Source organism: Pempheris klunzingeri, chromosome 18, assembly GCF_042242105.1.
Source record: "Pempheris klunzingeri isolate RE-2024b chromosome 18, fPemKlu1.hap1, whole genome shotgun sequence".
Lineage (NCBI taxonomy): Eukaryota > Metazoa > Chordata > Actinopteri > Acropomatiformes > Pempheridae > Pempheris > Pempheris klunzingeri.
In genome coordinates this window covers 1,468,756-1,494,649 of record NC_092029.1, presented here as the reverse complement: position 1 = coordinate 1,494,649, position 25,894 = coordinate 1,468,756, and the positions used below count along the sequence as shown (strand labels likewise).

Genomic DNA, 25,894 nt, shown 5'->3' with positions numbered 1-25,894 from the left:
GCCTGCACACTCACTGCCTGCTGCTGAAGTCTGATTAAAGCTGCCATATTTATACATCATCCACACCAGCAGGCCGATCAGGTGTGTTTAACCATCCAAACCATCCAATGACTGGGAAACAGCAAACACAGGTTTATTTTCTATATGAACAGTAACATCATATCAGATTCATCATCACGTGCATCAGACAAAGGTATTAAGCTCTTTACACGAAAAGTGCTGAAACATTTCTACACCTGAAGAAGTAATCATCACCTTGATAAGATAAATGTGTTCTGTAGGATAAGATATTTCTTTATTAGTCCCACGACGGGGAGATTTCTGTTCCTGCAGGCAGAACACTGAAAGGTGAACACAGTCAGTTTGAAGAGAAGCTCTCAGACTCACATTTTAAAACTCTGTCAAACCAAAATAAGCAAAACGAGCAGCTCCCATTACAACACAAACAACTTGATCAGATTCAGTTGTTTGTGTGATCACAGTGATCAGCTGGTCATACTGAGAGTGTTTCTGGAAACAGGAGGAGACTCTCCCTCCTATGGAGAACACAGAGACACTGAGGAACCAGACCACCCAAAGCCAAAGCCAAAGCCAGCATAAAGAGGCTCAGTGAAGGTGGTGCTGAAGGTGTGGAGGTGGGTCAGAGAGTCAGAGGAGACTCTGTAGAAGGACAGAGAGCCGGCAGGACAGTCCAAGTACACTCCTACTCTACCGGAGGAGGAGGAGTAGGAGTAGTAGGAGGAGAGGGAGTAGGAGGAGGTGGAGAAGGAGGAAGAGGTGATGGTTGTTTGTTCGTTATTGTGCCTGACATAGTAACCACCACCTGAACAGATCAGACTCCAGGAATGATCATTAAATCCAAACAAACAGTCCTCAGTGGTTCCACTCCTCTTGATTCCTCTGTAACTCACAGCTACATCCACCTCTCCTCTCCACTCCACCTCCCAGTAGCAGCGACCAGTCAGACCTTCTCTGCACAGCAGCTGAATACAGTAGTCAAATCTCTCTGGATGATCAGGATATGGCTGCTCCTCCTCCATCATTGTCACCGTCCTGTTGTTGTCAGACAGTTTGAGGAATTCGTTCACTGTGTTTGTGTCCACTGAGAGTTCACAGGAATCTGATGGAGAGAAGAAGACACCAAACAGCAGCAGGTTATCAGCTGATCCAACTGTTGGCTTTGACTTTAGTTTATTCAGGGTCGAGCAGCTGGAGCCTCCTTCTTCTTCTTCTACACTGCGTGAACCGGTTCTGCTCAGTCACGGCTCAGGACTCAGCTGATGCAGAAGATCTGGTGATCAATGACTGATGACAGTTTGTGGGGCTGATTACATCATATTTAAATGTCAGGACACCTTCTGTGATCCGACCACCACAGAGAACATAGAACCACAGGAACTAGTGACCATATTTAGGAACTACAACTAGTGGAAAGATCCTCAGCACTGATTCATGAAGCCAGAGAACCACAGCAGGAGAACCAGGACCAGGATCCACAGGAACCAGAGAACCACAGCAGGAGAACCAGGACCAGGACCCACAGGAACCAGAGAACCACCGCAGGAGAACCAGGACCAGGATCCACAGGTCCTGGTTCTCCTGCTGTGGTTCTCTGACTTCATGAATCACTGCTGAGGATCTTTTTACTGATATTAGTCCTGTTATAATTATTCACATATTAACTGTCGTGTTTTTCACTGTTACCATATTGATCAGGATCAGTCACATTGATCAGTACCAGTCATATTGATCAGTATCAGTCACAACACTGGTTATGAATTAGCTCTATATAAAGAAAGGTTGATTGATAAAGACGATTAATTGCATCTATATTTATTAAATGTTCATAAGTCAAAGAAACAAAGTGACAGGTTGTCATCTGTAGCTGACTAGAAGGCTGCAGTGTGGAGTCTGTAAATATCTTTAAACATCAGATTGTGAGCTGCTCTGTTCTCATGAATGAGTCTGAATCCACACTCACACTTCCACGGAACAGGTTTCAGCCTGTGTTCTCCACCGTGGTCCATCCTGCAGGAAGAAACAGTCAGAGGATGAAAACAGGAACATTTCTATAGAGATGGTTTGTCTCAGTATTATTACTGAACATGTTCTGCAAATAAAACACAACTTCCACAATAAAACCTGTGAATATATCAAATGAATCTACAGAGAAATGAAAAGCGTTTGTGAACATCTTCCCAACATTAAAACTTTCAAACAGATATTTGTGAATCCTTGAATTTCAGACAAACGTCCCACCAAAGTAAGAGCACGCCGTCTCTACGAGCTGATGAGAAAACAACCAGCGATAAATGATGCGTTCAGTGTTTAATCATGTTAATGTGACACTGATTATTAGTGTGTGTTCATTTGTTCTGGAGACTTTCTAGCACACACACTTCTGTCTGAGGATGCTCGTGGGCTTGTGCTGCTTCTTCAGAAATACTTCTGCTTCTGACGCAGCAGCACAAGGAAGCTGGACGTCTTTCCCTCCCTTATCTTCATGTTTAACCTTCAGTATCTAGTGAGGACTGGAAGCTGCAGCAGCGACAGCAGGTGAGCAAACAGCTACTGTGCTGTTAGTCAGAATAACTTCTTCACACAAGCCTCAAACACAAGAATCCCAGCATGCAACGTCTGCCATGTCAATGTTGGGAAAGTTACTTACAAAATGTAAAATATTTCATGATACTTTCATTTGAAAGTAATACGTTTCTTTACAATCTTACTGCCTGTGTAGAGTAATGTGTTAAACTACTTGTTACACTACTTTTGAATTATATTGTTTTTATTTCTGGAATTTATGTTTTCTGATCCATGTTATATTGGCAAAATATTTGAGTTTACAAATCTTTTTCTGTGTTTGTGGAAGTTGTTTTATATGTATAGATTACACATTCACACACAGATTGTTGAGAGCACGAACACCAGGTTTTAGCTCTGTTCATACCTAAGAGTCTCCAGTCTCCACTGTGGATCATCCAGTCCAGCAGACAGCAGCTTCAGTCCTGAGTCTCCTGGATGGTTGTAACTCAGGTCCAGCTCTCTCAGATGGGAGGGGTTGGAGCTCAGAGCTGAGGCCAGAGCAGCACAGCCTTCCTCAGTGACCAGACAGAACGACAGCCTGGAATCAGGAAAAATATCACAAAATCTACACCTACTCTATCTTGAGGACATGCCTAAAACATAATCATATCAAGAAGAATAATCATAAATGACAGCATGGAATTAGTTTTCAAAATGGTCAAGTACCAGTCATCAACACAAAGAGACAACTTAATGATAGTCTTGATGTTTTCATTTCATTAGTTTGAAAAGTTCCCCATCAATCAGCTTCAGAAATCTAAGAAATCTCAAGGATTCAAGGACAGAACAGATTTAGGAATAATGAAATACGCATCTTTGATATGTAGCAAGAGTCACTGATGAAACCATCAACCTGTTTTAACAACCAAGTCACAGCTGCACTCATGTTATCAGGACAGTCTTTCACACCATATTTCTTTAACACTGACGTGAAAGTAAAGCAGTATTTAAAAGGCCTTTTGATATGTGGCTGAACTCTGACCTGAGAGTCTCCAGTGTACAGTGTGGACGCTTCAATCCAGCACAGAGGAACTTCACTCCTGAATCCTTCAGGTCGTTGTTACTCAGGTCCATCTCTGTCAGATGGGAGGGGTTGGAGCTCAGAGCTGAGGCCAGTGCAGCACAGCCTTCCTCAGTGACCAGACAGCCTGACAGCCTGGAATCAGGAAAGAGTTGGTACAATTTCTCTATGAAAAAAGAACTGCAAGAAAATCTACACCTATTCTCAGACTGTTCTCATTGCCAGCTCATCAAATATTGTCGTTTTGTCGACCCCTTTTGTGTCTGATACCAACTAACAAGGCACCCTGAAGTGTCTGTGCGAGACGCTAGAGGGCAATGTAGTGTAAATAGTGAGAAAGTCTGCAAAGGAAGGGGGTCAGATTGGATGGATGGATGGATGGATGGATGAATAGATGGATGGATGAATCGGTCAGACACTGAACTTTCAGCCAGGAGACAGTTTCACCCAAACCATCTTTTAACCAGGTGTTCATCATTCTTGCCTCATGATGAAGGTCCAGTAGACCTGTGGCGAGGTCAGAGTCCTGTGAATCTCATACAGAAGCTAAACAGAGGTCAGCATTTGATGACATGGGAGTGAGAAATGTTTGGAGTGAAGGGCCAGATCGGTGTTTCTGAACATCTAATGCTGCAGCTGAAGGGTGCCTTGTGCCTCAGTACCAGACGCTGAGGGATGTGTCTTTGATGACCTGGTAATGAGAACAAGTTGGTATCTACTGAGTCGCTGGCTCATAGACATACATCAAAAACAGGAAGCCACACACAAACAGTGATGCAGTTATACAAACCAATAGAAACTATTCAGAGTTACAGTTACAACTCCTTTCCTGTTCTGTTTGTTTGATACTATTTTTCGGAGAGCTTTAGGAGAAGAATGATCCCTCAGATGTGGAGTCATCAACATTAACCTGAGTGTAAACTAACGTTTTAATCAACTGATAACAAACACCTGATCTCTGACCTGAAAGTCTTCAGTGGACAGTGTGGACTCCCAAGTCTAGCAGACAGGAGCTTCAGTCCTGAATCCTTCAGGTCGTTGTTACTCAGGTCCATCTCTGTCAGATGGGAGGGGTTGGAGCTCAGAGCTGAGGCCAGAGCAGCACAGCTTTTCTCAGTGACCAGACAGCCTGACAGCCTGGAATCAGGAAAGAGTTGGTACAATTTCTCTATGAAAAAAGAACTGCAAGAAAATCTACACCTATTCTCAGACTGTTCTCATTAACAGGTCATCAAATATTGTCGTTTTGTTGACTCCTTTTGTGTCTGATACCAACTAACAAGGCACCCTGAAGTGTCTGTGCGAGACGCTAGAGGGCAATGTAGTGTAAATAGTGAGAAAGTCTGCAAAGGAAGGGGGTCAGATTGGATGGATGGATGAATAGATGGATGGATGAATAGATGGATGGATGAATAGATGGATGGATGAATCGGTCAGACACTGAACTTTCAGCCAGGAGACAGTTTCACCCAAACCATCTTTTAACCAGGTGTTCATCATTCTTGCCTCATGATGAAGGTCCAGTAGACCTGTGGCGAGGTCAGAGTCCTGTGAATCTCATACAGAAGCTAAACAGAGGTCAGCATTTGATGACATGGGAGTGAAGAATGTTTCTGAACATCTAATGCTGCAGCTGAAGGGTGCCTTGTGCCTCAGTACCAGACGCTGAGGGACGTGTCTTTGACGACCTGGTAATGAGAACAAGTTGGTATCTACTGAGTCGCTGGCTCATAGACATACATCAAAAACAGAAAGACACACAAGAACACTGATGCAGTTATACAAACCAATAGAAACAATTCAGAGTTACAGTTACAACTCCTTTCCTGTTCTGTTTGTTTGGTACCATTATTCAGAGAGTTATATGTGAAGAATGATCCCTCAGATGTGGAGTCTTCTCATCAGCATTAACCTGAGTGTAAACTAACGTTTTAATCAGCTGATAACAAACAGCTGATCTCTGACCTGAGAGTCTCCAGTGTGCAGTGTGGACTCCCCAGTCCAGAAGACAGGAGCTTCACTCCTGCATCCTTCAGGTTGTTATCACTCAGGTCCAGCTCTGTCAGACTGGAGGACTGGGAGCTGAGAACTGAGGACAGAGCTGCACAGCTTCTCTCAGAGAGGTTACAGCCACTCAGCCTGAGGAAGAGACAGTGATAAACACAATGGTAGACTTTCTTCTTCATGAAATATAAAGACTAGAAATGAATATATCCAGTGATCCATCCACCTACAGAGCTTTGCTGGAGGCTCTGACCACTGGCAGCAGCCTCAGAAGAGCCTCCTCTGAAGCAGAGTATTTCTTCAGCTCAAACACGTCCAGATCTTCTTCTGACGACAGTAAGATGAAGACCAGAGCTGACCACTGAGCAGGAGACAGTTTATCTGTGGAGAGACTTCCTGATCTCAGGGACTGTTGGATCTCCTCCACTAGAGAACGATCATTGAGTTCATTCAGACAGTGGAGCAGGTTGATGCTTCTCTCTGGAGACAGATCCTTGTTGATCTTCTCCTTTATGTATCTGACTGTTTCCTGATTGGTCTCTGAGCTACTTCCTGTCTGAGTCAGCAGACCTCGTAGGAGATTCTGATTGGTCTGCAGTGAAAGACCCAACAGGAAGCGGAGGAACAAATCCAGGTGTCCATTTGGACTTTGTAAGGCCTTGTCCACAGCACTCTGGTAGAAATGTGTGGGTTTAGTTTTGGCTCCAAAAGACCACCAGAATGCTGACTGTTCCTCTGACAGCAGATTGACTCCAGAGTTGATGAAGGTCAGATGGACATGAAGAGCAGCCAGAAACTCCTGAACGCTCAGATGGACGAAGCAGAACACCTTGTCCTGGTACAGTCCGCTCTCCTCTCTGAAGACCTCTGTGAACACTCCTGAGTACACTGAGGCTTCTCTGATATTGATGCCGCACTCTGTCAGGTCTGATTCATAGAAGATCAGGTTCCCTTTCTGCAGCTGCTCAAACGCCAGTTTTCCCAGAGACTTGATCATCTCCTTACTCTCTGGACTCCAATGTGGATCCCTCTCAGATTTTCCATGATATTTGACATTTTTAACTTTGGACTGGACCACCAGGAAGTGGATGTACATCTTAGTCAGGGTCTTGGGCAGCTCTCCTCCCTTTGGGTTCTTCAGCAGAATCTCCAGAACCGTAGCAGTGATCCAGCAGAAGACCGGGATGTGGCACATGATGTGGAGGCTTCGGGACGTCTTGATGTGGGAGATGATTCTGTCGGCCTGCTCCTCATCTCTGAATCTCTTCCTGAAGTACTCCTTCTTCTGAGGGTCAGTGAACCCTCTGACCTCTGTCACCATGCTAACATACTCAGCACGGATCTGATTGGCTGCTGCAGGTCGTGTGGTTATCCAGAGGCGAGCAGAGGGAAACAAATTCCCCCTGATGAGGTTTGTCAGCAGCACATCCACTGAGGTGGACTCTGTCACATCAGTCAGGGTCTCATTGTTGAGGAAGTCCAGAGGAAGTCGACACTCGTCCAGACCATCGAAGATGAAGACAACCTGGAACTCTTCAAACCTAAAGATTCCTGCATCTTTGGTTTCAGGAAAGAATCGATGAACAAGTTCCACCAAGCTGCACTTTTCCTCTTTCAGCACATTCAGCTGTCTGAAGGTGAAAGGAAACATGAACTGTATGTCCTGGTTGGCTTTGTCTTCAGCCCAGTCCAGAGTGAACTTCTGCGTTAAGACTGTTTTCCCGATGCCGGCCACTCCCTTTGTCATCACTCTTCTGACTGGTTCCTCTCTTCCATCTGAGGCTTTGAACACGTCCTCACAGCTGATGGTTGTTTCTACTGTTGCAGGTTTCCAAGATGCTGTTTCAACCTGTCTGATCTCATGTTCCATGTTGACCTCTCCTGTGTCTTCCATCATGATGTAGATCTCAGTGTAGATCTCATGTAGAAGTTTTGAATTTCCTGCTTTTATGATTTTCTCGAACACATATTGAAACCTCTTCTTCAGGTTGGATTTGAGTTTATGCTGGCACTTGGAAAGAATCTCTGAATGAATTAAAATGAGACACAATTCAGAGGATGGCAGGGAAAACATGAGTCATCAAAATGTAAATTACAATATCTTACATTGTCATATCCCTTTTTAATGACCTACCTGTAGGTTCTGAGATGGTGTTTGGTAAATTCTTCAGTAGAGCATTCTGATTCATCAAAATCAAAACCATTCTGGTCACTTTGATGGTGTTTATACAGTAGGTCTTCACCATCTGATCCACTGTGTCCATCCTGTCTGCATCCTCCAGTCGACTCTTTGGGATTGGTGAGAAGCCTTCCAGGACTCCTTTCTGCTGCAGGTACCACTTGAATTTTTTAAAATCCTCGGCTCCCAAATCCTCCAAAGTTCCCAAGAGGACCTGTTGAGGTGTCGCCATCTGGCCTCTCTGTCAAGATACAAAAGATTGTTTTAAGATACTGCAGTTTATAATTTTAACATTTCATGAAAGCACAGGTTGATAATCAATGTTAAGAAAATGGCAGAAAAGATTTCCTGTATCCGTCCTTGTGACAGCGGAGCTGAACCAATCTGTTTGAGAAGCTGCTCCGCTGTCTGTCCAGTAGTGGGTGAAGTGGTGGTCAGGTTTGTTCGTGGTCCTTCTTTCCACCACCACTTCAAAAGTGTCCGGTTTGCAGCCAGTCACAGAGCTTGATCAGTTTCTGTCAGTTAATTTATTCAGTCTGTTGGTGTCGCCGGCTCTGATGCTGCTCCCCCAACAGACCACTGCCCAGTACAGGGCGCTGCCTACAACAGACTGGGAGAAGATCTCCAGCATCTTGCTGCACACGTTGAAGGATCTGAGCTTCCTCAGAAAGTAGAGGCGGCTCATCCCCATCTTGTACACAGTGTCAGTGTTGGTCCTCCAGTTCAGTCTGTTGTCAGTGTGGATGCCCAGGTACTTGTACTCCTCCACGGTGACAATGTCCTCTCCCAGGAGGTTCAGGGGCTGTGTAGCTGTCCTCTTCTTCCTGAAGCCGAACACCATCTCCCTGGTCTTTGCCACGTTGAGATGCAGATGATTCCGACCAGACCACTCCACAAAATCACCCACCAGAGCCCCGTACTCCTCCGTACCCTCCACCTCTTATACACCCTACAACTGCCACGTCATCAGAAAACTTCTGTAAGTGACACGACTCGGAGTTGTGTTTAAAATCTGAGGTGTACAAGGTGAACAGAACAGGAGACAGCACAATTCCATCCAGGAGATGGTGGGAGCGTCCACACTCATCACCTGCAGCTTCTCTCTCAGCAGGAAAGGCTGGATGGTGTTGAATGCACTGCAGAAATCAAAGAATGTGACTCTCACAGTGCACCCAACACCATCCAGATGTGAGAGAGCTCTCTGCAGGAGGTAGACGACAGCATCATCCACACCAAGATGAGACTGGTAGGAGAACTGCTTAGGGTCCAGTGATGGTCTCACCTGCGATCTCAGATGGTTCAGGACCAGCCTCTCCAGCACCTCCATCACATGGGAAGTGAGGGCAACTGGTCGGTAGTCGTTTGGGTCCAATGGAGACGACTTCTTGAGCGCCGGAACCAGGCAGGAGGTCTTCCACAGTGTTGGTACTTTCTCCTGGTCCAGGCTCAGGTTGAAGAGGCGACACAGGACAGGAGACCGCTGGCTGGTGCAGGTCCTGATGATACTGGGGTTGATGCTGCCAGGGATGGAGTTGGGGCAGTTGTCTGTGAAGGGGGAGTTGGGTCTGTGGGGCTCACTGGGTGGGATTGCAGGGGAGAAGGGGGGGAAGCATCATGGGAAGTGAGGATGAGGAGGAGGGGGCAGCAGGAGACTGTGAAGTAAACCTGTTGAAGAAACAGTTCAGCTCGTTGGCCCTCTCCACGCTGCCAGTGATCCTTCATACCAGCCCACACCTCCTTGGTGTTGTTCTGCTGGAGCTTGGCCTCCAGCTTCCTCCTGTAGGAGTCCCTGCACTCCCTCAGCTTCACCTTCAGGTCACGCTGCACCCTCTTCAACTCATCCCTGTCCCCAGCCCTAAAAGCCTTCTTCTTCTTGTTGAGAAGCTCCTTCAGGTCGCTGGTGATCCAGGGCTTGTTGTTGGGGAAGGAGCGTACAGTCCGGTCGGGATGTAAACAGCAACAATAATGGCGCAGGTGAACTCTCTTTTGTATTTCCTCTTCTTTGCCGTGAGCTTGCCTCCAGCCCTGCAGCCCCGGCGTTTCCTCCGGAGCTCCTCGAGGATGTGCAGCCTCGCTCCAGGCAGCAGCAGCAGCAGCAGCGCTGGTTGCCGTAACGCCATCAGCTGTTCACAAGTGTAAACAATGCTCCCACACTCCTCCAGAACTTCATGATCAGAATCAGAATCAGAATTCCTTTAATAATCCCCAGGGGGAAATTGCTTTTTGTTACACACAGCTCCAAAAGAATAAGAATAAACTTCAAACACAAAGTAAAAATATAAATATATATAAAGTATGTATAAAAAATTATGTATTACAATAATAATAATATGCGTTTTCTTTATTTTCATGACTATTTACATTGTAGATTCTCACTGAAGGCATCAAAACTATGAATGAACACATGTGGAATTATGTACTTAACAAAAAAGTGTGAAATAATTCTAAATATGTCTTATATTTCAGATTCCTCAAAGTAGCCACCCTTTGCTTTTTTGATAGCGCTGCAAACCCTTGGTGTTCTCTCAATGAGCTTCATGAGGTAGTCACCTGAAATGGTTTACACTTCACAGATAGCTTTGACCAAGGTATCAGACCTTAACTAGCCTGTTAGGGTCATGGCTTGTTCACAATCATCGTTAGGAAAGGTCAGGTGATGCAAATTTCAAAGCTTTATAAATACCCAGACTCCTCTAACCATGTCCCAACAATCAGCAGCCATGGGTTCCTCCAAGCAGTTGCCTAGCACTCTGAAAATGAAAATAAGGCCTTCATGGAAGAGTCATCAGAAGAAAACCTCTCCTGCGTCCTCACCACAAAAACTTCAGCGTCAGAAGTTTGCAAAAGAACATCTAGACAAGCCTGTTACATTTTGGAAACAAGTTCTGTGGACCGATGAGGTTAAAATAGAACTTTTTGGCCGCAGTGAACATAGGTATGTTTGGACAAAAAAGGGCACAGAATTTCATGAAAAGAACACGTGTCCAACTGTTAAGCATGGGGGTGGATCAATCATGCTTTGGGGTTGTGTTGCAGCCAATGGCACGGGGAACATTTCACGAGTAGAGGGAAGAATGGATTCCAACAAATTCTGGAAGCAAACATAACACCATCTGTAAAAAAGCTGAAGTTGAAAAGAGGATGGCTTCTACAAATGGATAATGATCCTAAACACACCTCAAGAGGCGCAAGCTGAAGGTTTTGCCATGGCCATCGCAGTCTCCTCACCTAAACATCATTGAAAATCTGTGGATAGACCTCAAAAGAGCAGTGCGTGCAACACGGCCCAGGAATCTCACAGAACTGGAAGACTTTTGTAAGGAAGACTGGGCGAAAATCCCTCAAACAAGAACTGAAAGACTCTTGGCTGGCTACAAAAAGCGTTTACAAGCTGTACTACTGTAATACTTGCCAAAGGGGGTGCTACTAGGTACTAACTATGCAGGGTGCCCAAACTTTTGCTGCGGCCCCTTTTTCCTTTTCTGTTATTTTGAAAATGTAAAAGGTAAAAATAAAAAGATTATTTTGTTTAATATATAAAGAGAATGTGTCATCAGTAACTTTATGCCTTTGGTAAAAGGGCCAACAAGTGCTAAGCATCTCTGGGAACTCCTTCAAGACTGTTGGAAAACCATTTCAGGTGACTACCTCTTGAAGCTCATCAAGAGAATGCTAAGAGTGTGCAAAGCAGTAATCAGAGCAAAGGGTGGCTACTTTGAAGAAACTAGAAAATAAGACATGTTTTCAGTTATTTCACACTTTTTTGTAAAGTACACAATTCCACACGTGTTCATTCATAGTTTTGATGCCTTCAGTGAGAATCTACAATGTAAATAGTCATGAAAATAAAGAAAACGCATTGAATGAGAAGGTGTGTCCAAACTTTTGGCCTGTACTGTATAACATGTACATTCATGATGTAGAAGTAATGCCAAACAATGCCAACCAGTGCAAAAATCAATAACAGAGAAGAAAACACCAACATTTAGCGGGAGCTGCTGCAACAGGCTGCCGGTGTAGCAGAATTGCAGGTTGACAGAACTGGTGTAACGGGCTGTTTTATTGTGCCGCAGACTAACGAAATAGTGAGACGGTGTCACTCAGCACTGGGCGGTGTGGTCACAAGTTGGTCTGGCTTCCTCCTGTCTTCCAGAGACCGCTGCCTGTGTCCTATATGTCTTATTATATGACAGGTCAATATTGCGGCCCTGTAATGATAGTGGCGCACACAGAATGTCCCTGCCGTTTGTTTATTTTCCCACAATGGCGCGAGTTCGAATCTCGTAAAATAAAACAACTAATTTTTCACATTTAAAAAGGTGTGTGTGTGTGTGTGTGTGTGTGTGTGTGTGTGTGTGTGGAGGGTGGGGCGTCTACATTACAAATACTCAAACAAGACTGAAAACGACGGGTATTTAGGATATTTTTCCATTTATTAAAACAGACAATCACAGGAAGGTTCGGCTTGTCGACTTCCTGTTTTCAACATTTTCCGTTACAGCAAGCAGCGTTCAAAACGTGACCCCACACCACTATGAGACACGTTTCCACAGGTACGACTCTAAAGTGGACTCAGATCAGTATGTTTAGACATTGTGATGAAAACTAAACAAAGAGACATTCACACAGCCAGCTACGGACCCGATTTCCTGATTTCAACAGCTGCCGTAACTACGACAACAACAGACGCATTCGGCTGACGGTCGCCAGTTAACGTGGTCACTTGTTGAACTGAAACACCGGAAGTGTATAAAATTACACAATAAATCAGTCGCACCAAATGGATATTTCCAGATCATTTGTTAAAACCTCTCCACAGTTGAGTCAAACAGTGATCCTGATGATCAAACAGTTACACATTCCTCTGGTACGTTTCTTACCTGCTGAAGTGACTTCAGGTCGACTCGCAGACGCTTTCAATCTTCAACCTTCAACCTTCATGTGTGCAGGAAACACCGGGAAAGAGGAAGCTGCTCATTCCTTCCTCGTCAGTGTGTCTCTGTGCATGTGATCTGAGGACGCACCCTCTTTACATCGGAGTTGAAAAAAGTTTCCTGTCCTTTACCTGACAGAGGCTGGAAAAGCAGAGAATGCTTTCTTGGTATTGTGTCAAAGGAAAAATACTCATTCACTCCTTCTAAACACTCCTCACTGTCTCCTTTCCTGATTCCTCTGTATGCCACTGCTGCATCAAGCTGTTCTCTGCACTCTGTCAGACCATTTCTACACAGCAACTGCACAACAACTATCCAAAGCCTATAAATATATACATTTATAGAACATGTTATCATTGGTGTCTATGCATGTATGCATGTATATATGTAAAGAAGGCCTATGTTTGTGCTTATATGTACTTATGAAATTGTCATAAATATTATATATTATCATAATAATCATAATTATTGTAATATTATTGTATTGTCAAGATATTTATTTTCTTCCACGTTTAATAAGTAATGATCGCATAAAGTCAGATCACATCAGTACTTATTTTGGACAAACGTCACCACCTACTGAAATCTCGCGAGACTTACAACCATAACAGCCTGCATCCGGGTCTTTGGGTCAGCTGATCAAAACACGGAAGTCGTAGCAGCAGTTCAGTTGTGATGGCTGACAGCTGCTGGACAGTTTACATTTAAACTAGCAGAAGAAGAAGAAACGTGGCCTGTTTGACCTCGTGTCCACAGTCTCCTGTTCTCAGTCACCGCCCAGAGCTCAGAGCAGGATGGAAATGGATACTAATTGGAAACTAAACCAACACTTTGCTGGTCCCAAACCTGGATGAGGACATTTTGATGTTCTGACATTTAACAATACAGGAGAAAACTTATGCAATGTGGGTCTAGACAAACTATTTAAGTCATGAAGTTACTGTGAGAAGTGACGGCCTATTAGTAGAATAAACAGAAGAAAGTTAATTTGTGGCTGATTTGTCTTTTACTTACTTTTTGTCTCCCACGATGTTATTCCTCTCTCCTACAGCGTCCATGACAACTACATGCAAATTTCACATTATGCAAATTAGATGGTGACGCCATTTACCGACTTTTAGGAAATAGCCTGCTTGCTTACTTAATACCTGCTTTCCTCACTGAGGAGTTGGCAACACTGCAAACCTTGTGACACACTTCACACTCGACACGCTTCAAAGCATCATCACAGCACATAACATCACTATCGAAGGGCTTCTCCACCTGGAGATCTGCAGAGAACCAGATCGCAGGTCAGTTTGTTCTGAGACGCTGCTGGAAACACATTTTTTCAGGGTTTTTAAACATTGAAGTCTGTGGGTGGATTGTAAAAATCCTCTTCTTCTTCCCTTTGAAAGGCTTCTGCTTCCTCCTTTCAGCGCGAGACGGCCTCTGCCTTTCTGCTGCTTCAACAGTTTCCTCTCTTCAGCCCCTTGAACGTCCTCATGTTCAGCTTTTTCTACACAGTTTAACCATCAGAAGGTGGAGAAGTGTGTCCTGTTTGAGAGCCCGACACCGTTTCAGCTGTCTGAACTATCGGCTCCAAAGCAACAGGAAACCATTCAGCTTCCTCATTCACTCTGATGTTACTTTGGCTCTGAAGCTTCCTCTATTTCTTTAATATTTTATTCTATATATTTATTTTGACTTAATTTCGTACCTCCTCATGTGTAAAGTGAATCTTCATCTCAGCAAAGTCTGCTGCTGCTCACAGTGACTTTGGTTCAGCTCTGGAGCCGAGGGCTTGGACTAGTACTGCTAGTACTACTAGTACTACTAGTACTACTAGTGCTACTGCTCCCTGTACTGGTACTGCTAGTATTAACACATTAGCAGTACTACTACTACTTCCACTAGCTTTTCTGCTACTCGTTATGATGCAGTTGTGCATTCAGCTTTTCAGCTACATTCATTCGCCATTTCAGCATCTTCAGCGATGTGATGAAGATAAATGTGTGAATAAGTTTCTGTGTCTCGTTTGGACAAACATCTTTTATTCTGGCTGTTTTTTTAAAAGGTGGGAGGAGGCTGATTTAATGAACTGATGATTTATGGCTCGATTAGTGGGCTTTAATTTCAGGGGGAAGCATATAAACGATGAAAAGAAGAGGTCAGAGAATGGACCCTTGAGGAACCCCACACGTTATTTTTGTTTGCTCAGATTTAAAATGATCAGTCGGCACAAAGTAGTCCCACTTTTCTAACCTGTCCAACAGCATCAAATGCAAAGATTTCAGATTAAAATTGTAAATGAAATGTTCCATGTGTGGCTACTCAGGTGATGTCATTTAAAACTAGTGCAGCCTCAGTGCTGTGGTCTAAAACCAGACTGAGGGGATTATTATGCACCAAGAAAGTGTTAAGCTGCAGGAAAACAACCCTTTCAATGGCCTTTCCCACAAAAGACCAGTCTGATGTTTGTCTGTAGTCGTTTATCACTGAGGCGTCTAGATCAGGCTTTTTCTAGAGAGCTTTAATAACTGCTGTCTTCAGGGCTCCAGGATCCATGTTGCTGCTGATCTGTAGTTGATCAGATGGTCAGTTAGCTCCACCTGGTGGACAGGTAGGAGAACTACACCATCTGATCAGTGGCTCCTCTGACTCTCACTGGGTTTCTGCCACAGGTTGGACCAGTGTTTACGTCACTGGTGTTTGTCAGACTTGGACTCTGAAGGTATGAGGGTGTGACGGCGTCCTCAGATCAGATGCACACAGACACCAGGACTGACGAGGAAGGAATGAGCAGCTTCTTCTCTCCCAGTGTTTCCTCATGAAGGTGGAAAGCGTCTGTCAGTCCACCTGAAGACAGTTCAGCAGGTGAGAATCCGACCAGAGGAATGTGTGAATGTTGGGTTTTGACACTGCTGTGTGCTCCGTCTCTCCACTTTAATTCAGGACAGACAAACTCCCTCTACGAAACTTTAAGAAGTGAATGAGCATTGATCTGTTATGGTTGGGCTTCCCCAATGTTCTTTTAGTATGTTCTTGAATGTTACAGGAGAAAAAGATGGCGACACCTCAACAGGTCCTCTTGGGAACTTTGGAGGATTTGGGAGCCGAGGACTTTAAAAAATTCAAGTGGTACCTGCAGCAGAAAGGAGTCCTGGAGGGCTTCACAGCAATCCCAAAGAGTCGACTGGAGAATGCAGACAGGATGGACACAGTGGATCAGATGGTGAAGACCTACTGTATAAACACCATCAAAGTGACCAAAATGGTTTTGGTTTTGATTAATCAGAATGATCTGGTGAAGAATTTCCCACCTACCATCTCAGAACCAACAGGTAGGTCATTAGAAAGGTATTTGACAGAGTACTTTCTCAGACTTTCTCAGCAGGTGGGGGGCAGAGTTTTACCTGTTTGTCTGTCGGAGGTGAACCTGTGTGTCTTGTTAGTGGAGCTGATGAGGTCATAATTAAAGAATCTAAATATAAGACGACACTATGAGACAAAACATGAGGACAGTACAAGAAATAAAAAGATTATTTAAAATTCTATTTATTTTATTGAGGAAAAGTTGTTGAAGTTAAGTTAAGTTAAGTTAAGTTTAAATTCATATTTCTGGATAAATAAAAAAAAAAAAATATATATATATATATATATATATATAGAGAGAGAGAGGGTTCACAAAAAGTTAGGGATATTCGACTTTCAGGTGAAATGTATGGAAAATGTAAAAAGTGAATGCTACAGTGATATTATATCATGAAAGTAGGACATTTAAGTATCAGCATGCAATGGTAGTTCCTTCATCTTAAACAATTTATTGAAAGAAAATCTACCAACAGTGGAGGGTAAACGAGGGTAAAGGTAAAATTGGGACGTGGCCAAAGGACGTCCACTCCTCTCCTCTCTGTGACTCTTCCAGTCTCTGTATCTCTGTTTAACCTGCTGATGACACTCTGTGACCCTCTAAGCTCAGTGAACACCTCCGTCTGAGGACTTCCTGTTTGAAGCCTCCAGTGTTGAGGTGCTGCTGATCAACTGTTAGGTGTCGTCTTGGTCTCATGATGTCAGAATGTGAACAGCACGATGAGGAGGACTGTTTAAATACCAATTCTACCTGAAGCAGGAAATGTATTGGTGGTGGTTCATCCTGAAATTTCCCCTGAAAGCCGAATATCCCTAACTTTTTGTGAGTAGTGTATGTGTATATATGTGTATATATATATATATATATATATATATATATATATATATATATATATATATATATATATATTTAAAAAAATCCAGAAATATGATATATATATATATATATATTATATTATATACTATAATAAAAGAGTCACTTTTAGAGTCTTCACTAAATGTTGAGCCCGTTTGGCCCTCGACTTAGACCGTGTTTTAAATTTTGGCCCTTTCTTTGATTGAGTTTGACACCCTTGATCTAGAGGAACCCCTCAAAGAGTCACCACCTTAATATGGTAGAGGAGTTTGTCTACTTCAGGGACCCTGGAAGTTGTTTCTCGGAGGGAAGGCTCCTGGAAGGGTCACCCAAGGAAAATTATTCCCAAAAGCTCAGACCAAGAATAATTTAAGAGCTTTTAAAAAGGAGAAATCTTGGAAGCAAGCTAATCATTCAAATCAGGTGTTGTCTCAAGCACACCTGATGCAGCTAATGAGGCCTTTGATTAGTTGCATTAGGTGTGCTTGAGACAAAACAAACAAGGAAAATGCAAGACACTAAAGGCATGGAGTGTTCGCAGTCCCAATCTAGTGTTAGGAAATACAGGAGAAAACATCATGCCGTCTTTGAGGAAGCTGCAGCATGGGCATCATTGGACCTTCAAACAGGACAATGATCCCAATCAAACCTTAAAGTCCACCAAGGCTTTAGGAAAAATCCTGTAAGACACCAGAGTGGCCGTCACAGTCACCTGACTTCCCACAGAAAATCTCTGGTGAGATTTGAAGAAGGAGGTTGCAGCACATAAACACAAGAATAATAAAGAGCTGGAGGCTGTTGTTCATGAGGAATGAGCTCCTCAGATTAAACTAAACTAGCTAAAAGGTGCTCTACTAAGTACTAAAGATACTTGTCAGGAAGGGGCTGAATAGTTTAGAGACTGCAGTTGCCAAAAAAGTGGCATGTTGTGTTGAATTTGGAGAAACCACCTGTCATACTCATTTAAGACAGTTGAAAGTTTGTAGATTTTGCAGATACTACTACTGTACTTGTTACTAATTTGTGATGTGGATTCAATAATGTTGAGTCCAGCTGTATTTGCTGATACATTTGTTGTGCCATCTTATCACTAATGTCTGATTTTTGTTCATTCAGAGATTCTTGCTGAGTGCGAGCGGAAACTCAAGTCTACCCTGCAGAAGAGGTTCCAGAGTGTGTTTGAGGGCGTCGCCAAAGCAGGAAACCCAACGCTGCTGAACCAGATCTACACAGAGCTCCACATCACAGAGGGGGGGGCTGCAGAGGTCAACAATGAACATGAAGTCAGACAGATTGAAGCAGCTTCCAGGAAACCAGACAGACCAGAAACAACCATCAGCTGTGAGGACGTGTTCAAAGCCTCAGATGGAAGAGAGGAACCAGTCAGAACAGTGATGACAAAGGGAGTGGCCGGCATCGGGAAAACAGTCTTAACGCAGAAGTTCACTCTGGACTGGGCTGAAGACAAAGCCAACCAGGACATACAGTTCATGTTTCCTTTCACCTTCAGACAGCTGAATGTGCTGAAAGAGGAAAAGTGCAGCTTGGTGGAACTTGTTCATCGATTCTTTAGTGAAACCAAAGACGCAGGAATCTTTAGGTTTGAAGAGTTCCAGGTCGTCTTCATCTTCGACGGTCTGGACGAGTGTCGACTTCCTCTGGACTTCATCAACAATGAGACCCTGACTGATGTGACAGAGTCCACCTCAGTGGATGTGCTGCTGACAAACCTCATCAGGGGGAATCTGCTTCCCTCTGCTCGACTCTGGATAACCACACGACCTGCAGCAGCCAATCAGATCCCTGCTGAGTGTGTTGGCATGGTGACAGAGGTCAGAGGGTTCACTGACCCTCAGAAGGAGGAGTACTTCAGGAAGAGGTTCAGAGATGAGGAGCAGGCCGACAGAATCATCTCCCACATCAAGACGTCCCGAAGTCTCCACATCATGTGCCACATCCCGGTCTTCTGCTGGATCACTGCTACGGTTCTGGAGGTTCTGCTGAAGAACCCAGAGGGAGGAGAGCTGCCCAAGACCCTGACTAAGATGTACATCCACTTCCTGGTGGTTCTGTACAAACTGAAGAGCGTCAAGTATGATAGAAGATCTGAGACAGATCCACACTGGAGTCCAGAGAGCAGGAAGATGATCGAGTCTCTGGGAAAACTGGCGTTTGAGCAGCTGCAGAAAGGGAACCTGATCTTCTATGAATCAGACCTGACAGAGTGTGGCATCGATATCAGAGAAGCCTCTAAGTACTCAGGAGTGTTCACAGAGGTCTTCAGAGAGGAGAGCGGACTGTACCAGGACAAGGTGTTCTGCTTCGTCCATCTGAGCGTTCAGGAGTTTCTGGCTGCTCTTCATGTCCATCTGACCTTCATGAACTCTGGAGTCAATCTGCTGTCAGAGGCAAAACGGTGGTCTAAACTATTTAGAGACACATCTAAACCCACACATTTCTACCAGAGTGCAGTAAAAAAGGCCTTACAAAGTCCAAATGGACACCTGGATTTGTTCCTCCGCTTCCTGTTGGGTCTTTCACTGCAGACCAATCAGAATCTCCTACGAGGTCTGCTGACTCAGACAGGAAGTAGCTCAGAGACCAATCAGGAAACTGTCAGATACATCAAGAAGAAGATCAACAAGGATCTGTCTCCAGAGAGAAGCATCAACCTGCTCCACTGTCTGAATGAACTGAATGATCGTTCTCTAGTGGAGGAGATCCAACAGTCCCTGAGATCAGGAAGTCTCTCCACAGATAAACTGTCTCCTGCTCAGTGGTCAGCTCTGGTCTTCATCTTACTGTCATCTGAAGAAGATCTGGACGTGTTTGAGCTGAAGAAATACTCTGCTTCAGAGGAGGCTCTTCTGAGGCTGCTGCCAGTGGTCAGAGCCTCCAGCAAAGCTCTGTAGGTGGATGGATCACCGCAAGAATCAATATAATCCAATAAGTTTAAAGATCTGAAGTAAAACATTTTGCTTGTGGTATTTCTGATTCTTCCTCAGGCTGAGTGGCTGTAATCTCTCTGAGAGAAGCTGTGCAGCTCTGTCCTCAGGTCTCAGCTCCCAGTCCTCCAGTCTGACAGAGCTGGACCTGAGTGATAACAACCTGAAGGATGCAGGAGTGAAGCTCCTGTCTTTTGGACTGGGGAGTCCACACTGCACACTGGAAGCTCTCAGGTCAGAGATCAGCTGTTTTATCAGTTGATTCAAACTTTGATTTACACTCAAGTTAATGTTAATGACTCCACATCTGAGGGATCATTCTTCACATATAACTCTCTGAAAAATGGCATCAAACAAACAGAACAGGAAAGGAGTTGCAACGTGTAACTCGGAATACTCTATATTGGTTTGTATAACTGCATCAGTGGAGGCTCTTCTGAGGCTGCTGCCAGTGGTCAGAGCCTCCAGCAAAGCTCTCTAGGTGGATGAATCACTGGATATATTCATTTTACACCTTGCCCAGGGACAACAGTTGAAAAATAGCTTCCTTACGCTAATACTGGCACATTTACAGAAATGTTCATTAATGTGCGCCGTCCCTGTTAAATAAATAAATAAATAATAAATATTTCTAGACTTCATATTTCATGAAGAAGAAAGTCTACCATTGTGTTTATCACTGTCTCTTCCTCAGGCTGAGTGGCTGTAAGCTGTCAGAGAGAAGCTGTGCAGCTCTGTCCTCAGTTCTCAGCTCCCAGTCCTCCAGTCTGACAGAGCTGGACCTGAGTGATAACAACCTGAAGGATGCAGGAGTGAAGCTCCTGTCTTTTGGACTGGGGAGTCCACACTGCACACTGGAAGCTCTCAGGTCAGAGATCAGCTGTTTGTTATCAGTTGATTGAAATGTTGGATTACATTGTAATGTATATGCATTATAATGTTAATGACTCCACATCTGAGGGATCATTCTTCTCATAGAACTCTCTGAAAAATGGTACCAAACAAACAGAACAGGAAAGGAGTTGTAACTGTAACTCTGAATAGTTTCTATTGGTTTGTATAACTGCATCAGTGTTCTTGTGTGTCTTTCTGTTTTTGATGTATGTCTATGAGCCAGCGACTCAGTAGATACCAACTTGTTCTCATTACCAGGTCGTCAAAGACACGTCCCTCAGCGTCTGGTACTGACGCACAAGGCACCCTTCAGCTGCAGCGTTAGATGTTCAGAAACACTGATCTGGCCCTTCACTCCAAACATTTCTCACTCCCATGTCATCTGTCATCTGGACCTTCATCATGAGGCAAGAATGATGAACACCTGGTTAAAAGATGGTTTGGATTAAACTGTCTCATGACTGAAAGTTCAGTGTCTGATTGATCCATCCATCCATCCTATTTACACTACATTCCCCTTTAGCATCTCGCACAGACACTTCAGACAATATCTGATGACCTGGTAATGAGAACAGTCTGAGAATAGGTGTAGATTTTCTTGCAGTTCTTTTTTCATAGAGAAATTGTACCAACTCTTTCCTGATTCCAGGCTGTCAGGCTGTCTGGTCACTGAGGAAGGCTGTGCTGCTGTGGCCTCAGCTCTGAGCTCCAACCCCTCCCATCTGAGAGAGCTGGACATGAGCTACAACCATCCAGGAGACTCAGGAGTGAAGCTGCTGTCTGCTGGACTGGAGGATCCACAGTGGAGACTGGACACTCTCAGGTATGAACAGAGCCAAAACCTGGTGTTTGTGCTTTCTCATTACTAATTATGGAGATACATTTGTCCCAATATTACTTTCTTGAACAGCTCATCAATCTGTCTGTGAATGTGGAATCTATAAATATAAACCATCTTCCACAAATACAAAAAATAAAAACAATATAATTACTGACGTATTAAGTTTGATGGTTGAGCTTGACACGGCAGACGTTGCATGCTGGGATTCTTGTGTTTGATTCAAGATTTAAAGCGTTTATTGTCATGTGTACAGTGCAGAAACGGGTTTCCCTGTACAATGAAAATCTTAGTTTGCCTTCCACACTGAATGCCAAAGAGTAAAAAAGAAGAGGATACAATAAAATTTTAAAATATAAATATAAACTACTATGCTAAATAAACTGCTATTGCTGGCATATAAATATATTTACAAAACGTGCAACTTGAGTAAAGTGAATGTGCAGGTAGAGGTAGTTGTTACTCCTATTGGCTGTTAAGGAGCCTGATGGTGGAGGGAAAGAAGGAGTTTCTGAGTCTGGACATCCTGCACTTCAGACTCCTGTACCTCCGGCCTGAGGGGAGGAGAGTGGACAGCTTGTGTTGGGGGTCCTTGATGATGGAGGCAGCCCTCCGGTGGACTCTGCGTCTGTAGATGCTCTGCAGAGAGGGCAGGGGAGTCCTGGTGGTCTTGGATGCGGTCTTCACCGCTCTCCATGATGGTTGTGCTGCCGTACCACACGGTGATGGAGCCGGTCAAGATGGACTCAACAACGCAGCTGTAGAAGTTGGTGAGGATTTTTGACGACATGCCAAACCTCAGCCTCCTCAGGAAGTCCAGCCGCTGCTGGGCCTTCTTCACCAGCTGTGTGGTGTTCAGGGTCCAGGTGAGGTCCTTGTTGATGTGGACCCCCAGATATTTGAAGCTGCTCACCCTCTCCACTTCCTGACCTTGGAAAAGCAGTGGCTCATGAGGGCTCCTCTCCTTCCTCGTGTCCACTATCATCAGTTTGAGGCTTGTGTGAAGAAGTTATTCTGACTAACAGCACAGTAGCTGTTTGCTCGCCTGCTGTCGCTGCTGCAGCTTCCAGTCCTCACTAGATACTGAAGGTTAAACATGAAGATAAGGGAGGGAAAGACGTCCAGCTTCCTTGTGCTGCTGCGTCAGAAGCAGAAGTATTTCTGAAGAAGCAGCACAAGCCCACGAGCATCCTCAGACAAAAGTGTGTGTGCTAGAACGTCTCCAGAACAAATGAACACACACTAATAATCAGCGTCACATTAACATGATTAAACACTGAACGCATCATTTATCGCTGGTTGTTTTCTCATCAGCTTATTGTGGAAGTTGTTTTTTATTTGCAGAACATGTTCAGTAATAATACTGAGACAAACCATCTCTATATGAAATGTTCCTGTTTTCATCCTCTGACTGTTTCTTCCTGCAGGATGGACCATGGTGGAGAACACAGGCTGAAACCTGGTCTGAGGAAGTGTGAGTGTGGATTCAGACTCATTCATGAGAACAGAGCAGCTCACAATCTGATGTTTAAAGATATTTACAGACTCGACACTGCAGCCTTCTAGTCAGCTACAGATGACAACCTGTCACTTTGTTTCTTTGACTTATGAACATTTAACAAATATAGACGCAATTAATCGTCTTTATCAATCAACCTCTCTTTATACAGAGCTAATTCATAACCAATGTTGTGACTGATACTGATCAATATGACTGATACTGATCAATACAGTAATAATATCAGTAAAAAGATCCTCAGCAGTGATTCATGAAGCCAGAGAACCACAGCGGGAGGCCCATGACCAGGATCCACAGGAACCTGGAACCTGTGGATCCTGGTTCTCCTGCTGTGGTTTTCTGGTTCCTGTGGATCCTGGTCCTGGTTCTCCTGCTGTGGTTCTCTGGTTCCTGTGGATCCTGGTCCTGGTTCTCCTGCTGTGGTTCTCTGGCTTCATGAATCAGTGCTGAGGATCTTTCCACTAGTTGTAGTTCCTAAATATGGTCACTAGTTCCTGTGGTTCTATGTTCTCTGTGGTGGTCGGATCACAGAAGGTGTCCTGACATTTAAATATGATGTAATCAGCCCCACAAACTGTCATCAGTCATTGATCACCAGATCTTCTGCATCAGCTGAGTCCTGAGCCGTGACTGAGCAGAACCGGTTCATGCGGCCGCTGGTGAATCTAAACTGGAAGCCTCTGTAGTTCCCCAGTGATGAAGCGCAGTGAGCTTTAACACATCAGCTCAGAGAAAACTGTGCCTTCATGACTTGGTGCACATTTTGACCCATTCTGATAAAACAGGACAGTTTTAGAGCAGAAGCCCGTTGGAGCAGGACCAGGAGACCTGAGAGATGGAGGTGATGCAGAGTTTCTGCTCTGGGCCGAGCCGTGCTGAAGCTAATCATGAAGATGTAGAGTTGACTGTGTGTCTCAGTAGGTGGTGTTAGCTGCATGAACTCTTTTAGTGTAGAAGAAGAAGAAGGAGGCTGCTCGACCCTGAATAAACTAAAGTCAAAGCCAACAGTTGGATCAGCTGATAACCTGCTGCTGTTTGGTGTCTTCTTCTCTCCATCAGGGGCCTGTGAACTCTCAGTGGACACAAACACAGTGAACAGAAACCTCAAACTGTCTGACAACAACAGGACGGTGACACTGCTGAAGGAGCTGCAGCCATATCCTGATCATCCAGAGAGATTTGACCATCCTCAGCTGCTGTGCAGAGAAGGTCTGACTGGTCGCTGCTACTGGGAGGTGGAGTGGAGAGGAGGGGTTTATGTAGCTGTGAGTTACAGAGGAATCAACAGGAGGGAAAGGACTGATGACTGTTTGTTTGGAATTAATGATCAGTCCTGGAGTCTGGAGTGTTCAGATGATGGTTACTTTGCCAGGCACAATGATGAAGAAACAACCATCACCTCCTCCTCCTCTTTTTCCTCCTCCTCCTCCTCTGGTAGAGTAGCAGTGTACTTGGACTTTCCTGCCGGCTCTCTGTCCTTCTACAGAGTCTCCTCTGACTCTCTGATCCACCTCCACACCTTCAGGACCACCTTCACTGAGCTTCTGTATCCTGGGTTCAGGTTCTGGTTCAGGTCTGTCTCCTCAGTGTCTCTGTGTTCTCTGTAGGATGAAGAGTCTCATGAACAAAGACAGATGATGGTGTGAGTGTGTGTGATTGTTAATATGTGTTTCTGGTTCATGTCTTGTTTGTACATAAAGTTTTGTTCATGAAACCTGTTTCAGTTTTTCAGTGTTGGAGCCAATCAGCAATGATGATTTTGTTTGTTTTTAAGTTTTATCAAACATTTTGGTTTGGACCAACTGTATTCTGCCTCACATGGGGCACCGTTTGTTGGGGTTTAACAAATGGTATGTTCAATCAGAAATAATTAATAATTATCAAAGATAATTAATACTTATTTTAAATAATGCAACTTTGTATAAAGTCCACCTCAATTGGGGCACCACCTTGATAAACGAGGATAAAAGATGGCCAGTTTAGTCTCTTGAGGTAACTAAGCCATTAATTTAGAACTATGTTTTATAATTAACTTAATAACTAATACCAAAATTACCACATTGATAGCTAGCTGAAAGATTTTGGTGTTCTTGACAGTGTAGAGGTTGGCAGTATTCACCCTTGTACAACATACAGCTGACTTTGCTGCAAAACAGAGGGAATCATGCACAATAAAAAGGTGCTGCAGTAAGGACAAGGACTGCTGGTACCACAACAACAGCCCTGTTTACCTGTAAAAGCAAATGATTACATACACTTTGTTAACTGTGAGGGTTACTTCAGGAGGAGATCACTATGAAGGCACATGCATGAGAAAGTTGAAGGTTTACAGCCTGGAAAAACACGGCTCCAGGCCCTTTGTGAACATGCACAGCCAGCGCCAGGCAGCGCCAACGCACAGTTTTGGAAACTGGTACTCAGCATGAACCTAGATGAAGTAACAGCTGTTGTACGCAAAGAGAGAAACATCCTGAAGTTTGGAGAGCACCTCTTTAACAAACATGGACACGATGCCACCAAACACGACTATATCAGACAGAAGATGAGGGAGACGGGGCGACTTGTGGTCCAAGCACAGAAAAACGGAAAGTTAAAGCAGCTGTCGGACTTTTTTGTGCCAGCTAATTTCCTGCAGGTGATACAGGCTGTTAGGAATGTGGCCGGCGTGAATGAGGAGTCTAAAACATTCAAAACGCCATGTCTGCCACTCAAGTTAGGCCACAACCTAAAACAATTGCAAATATTATAGTGTGAAGCCATGATGGCA

General features: G+C 44.2%; 2 protein-coding genes across 2 annotated transcripts; one reads left to right on the top strand and one right to left on the bottom strand.

Annotated features, from left to right (window-relative positions):
- Window positions 1–64: 64 nt before the first annotated feature.
- LOC139217625 (NLR family CARD domain-containing protein 3-like) lies at window positions 65–12,767 on the bottom strand. The gene is given in 8 exon segments (XM_070848997.1): window positions 65–1,120; window positions 1,982–2,028; window positions 2,951–3,124; window positions 3,569–3,742; window positions 5,573–5,746; window positions 5,842–7,636; window positions 7,746–8,031; window positions 12,671–12,767. Coding segments are annotated over 7 exon segments (3,276 nt in total). The 5' UTR covers window positions 8,023–8,031; window positions 12,671–12,767; the 3' UTR covers window positions 65–485.
- A 2,997-nt stretch (window positions 12,768–15,764) lies between these two features.
- On the top strand, window positions 15,765–24,798 carry LOC139217627 (NLR family CARD domain-containing protein 3-like). Its single transcript, XM_070849000.1, has 6 exons — window positions 15,765–16,047; window positions 18,048–19,839; window positions 20,571–20,744; window positions 21,420–21,593; window positions 23,036–23,082; window positions 24,187–24,798. The coding sequence occupies exons 1-6, from the start codon at window positions 15,771–15,773 to the stop codon at window positions 24,732–24,734; spliced, it is 3,012 nt and encodes a 1,003-aa protein (XP_070705101.1). The 5' UTR covers window positions 15,765–15,770; the 3' UTR covers window positions 24,735–24,798.
- Window positions 24,799–25,894: the final 1,096 nt, after the last annotated feature.

Bases quoted from the DNA above. Each gene is read 5' to 3' on its own strand.
- LOC139217627 (XM_070849000.1), top strand. From the start codon at position 15,771: ATGGCGACACCTCAACAGGTCCTCTTGGGAACTTTGGAGGATTTGGGA. The intron at 19,840-20,570 runs GTAGGTGGATGG...TCTCTTCCTCAG, and splicing joins AGAGCCTCCAGCAAAGCTCT to GCTGAGTGGCTGTAAGCTGT. The intron at 20,745-21,419 runs GTCAGAGATCAG...TCCTGATTCCAG, and splicing joins TGCACACTGGAAGCTCTCAG to GCTGTCAGGCTGTCTGGTCA.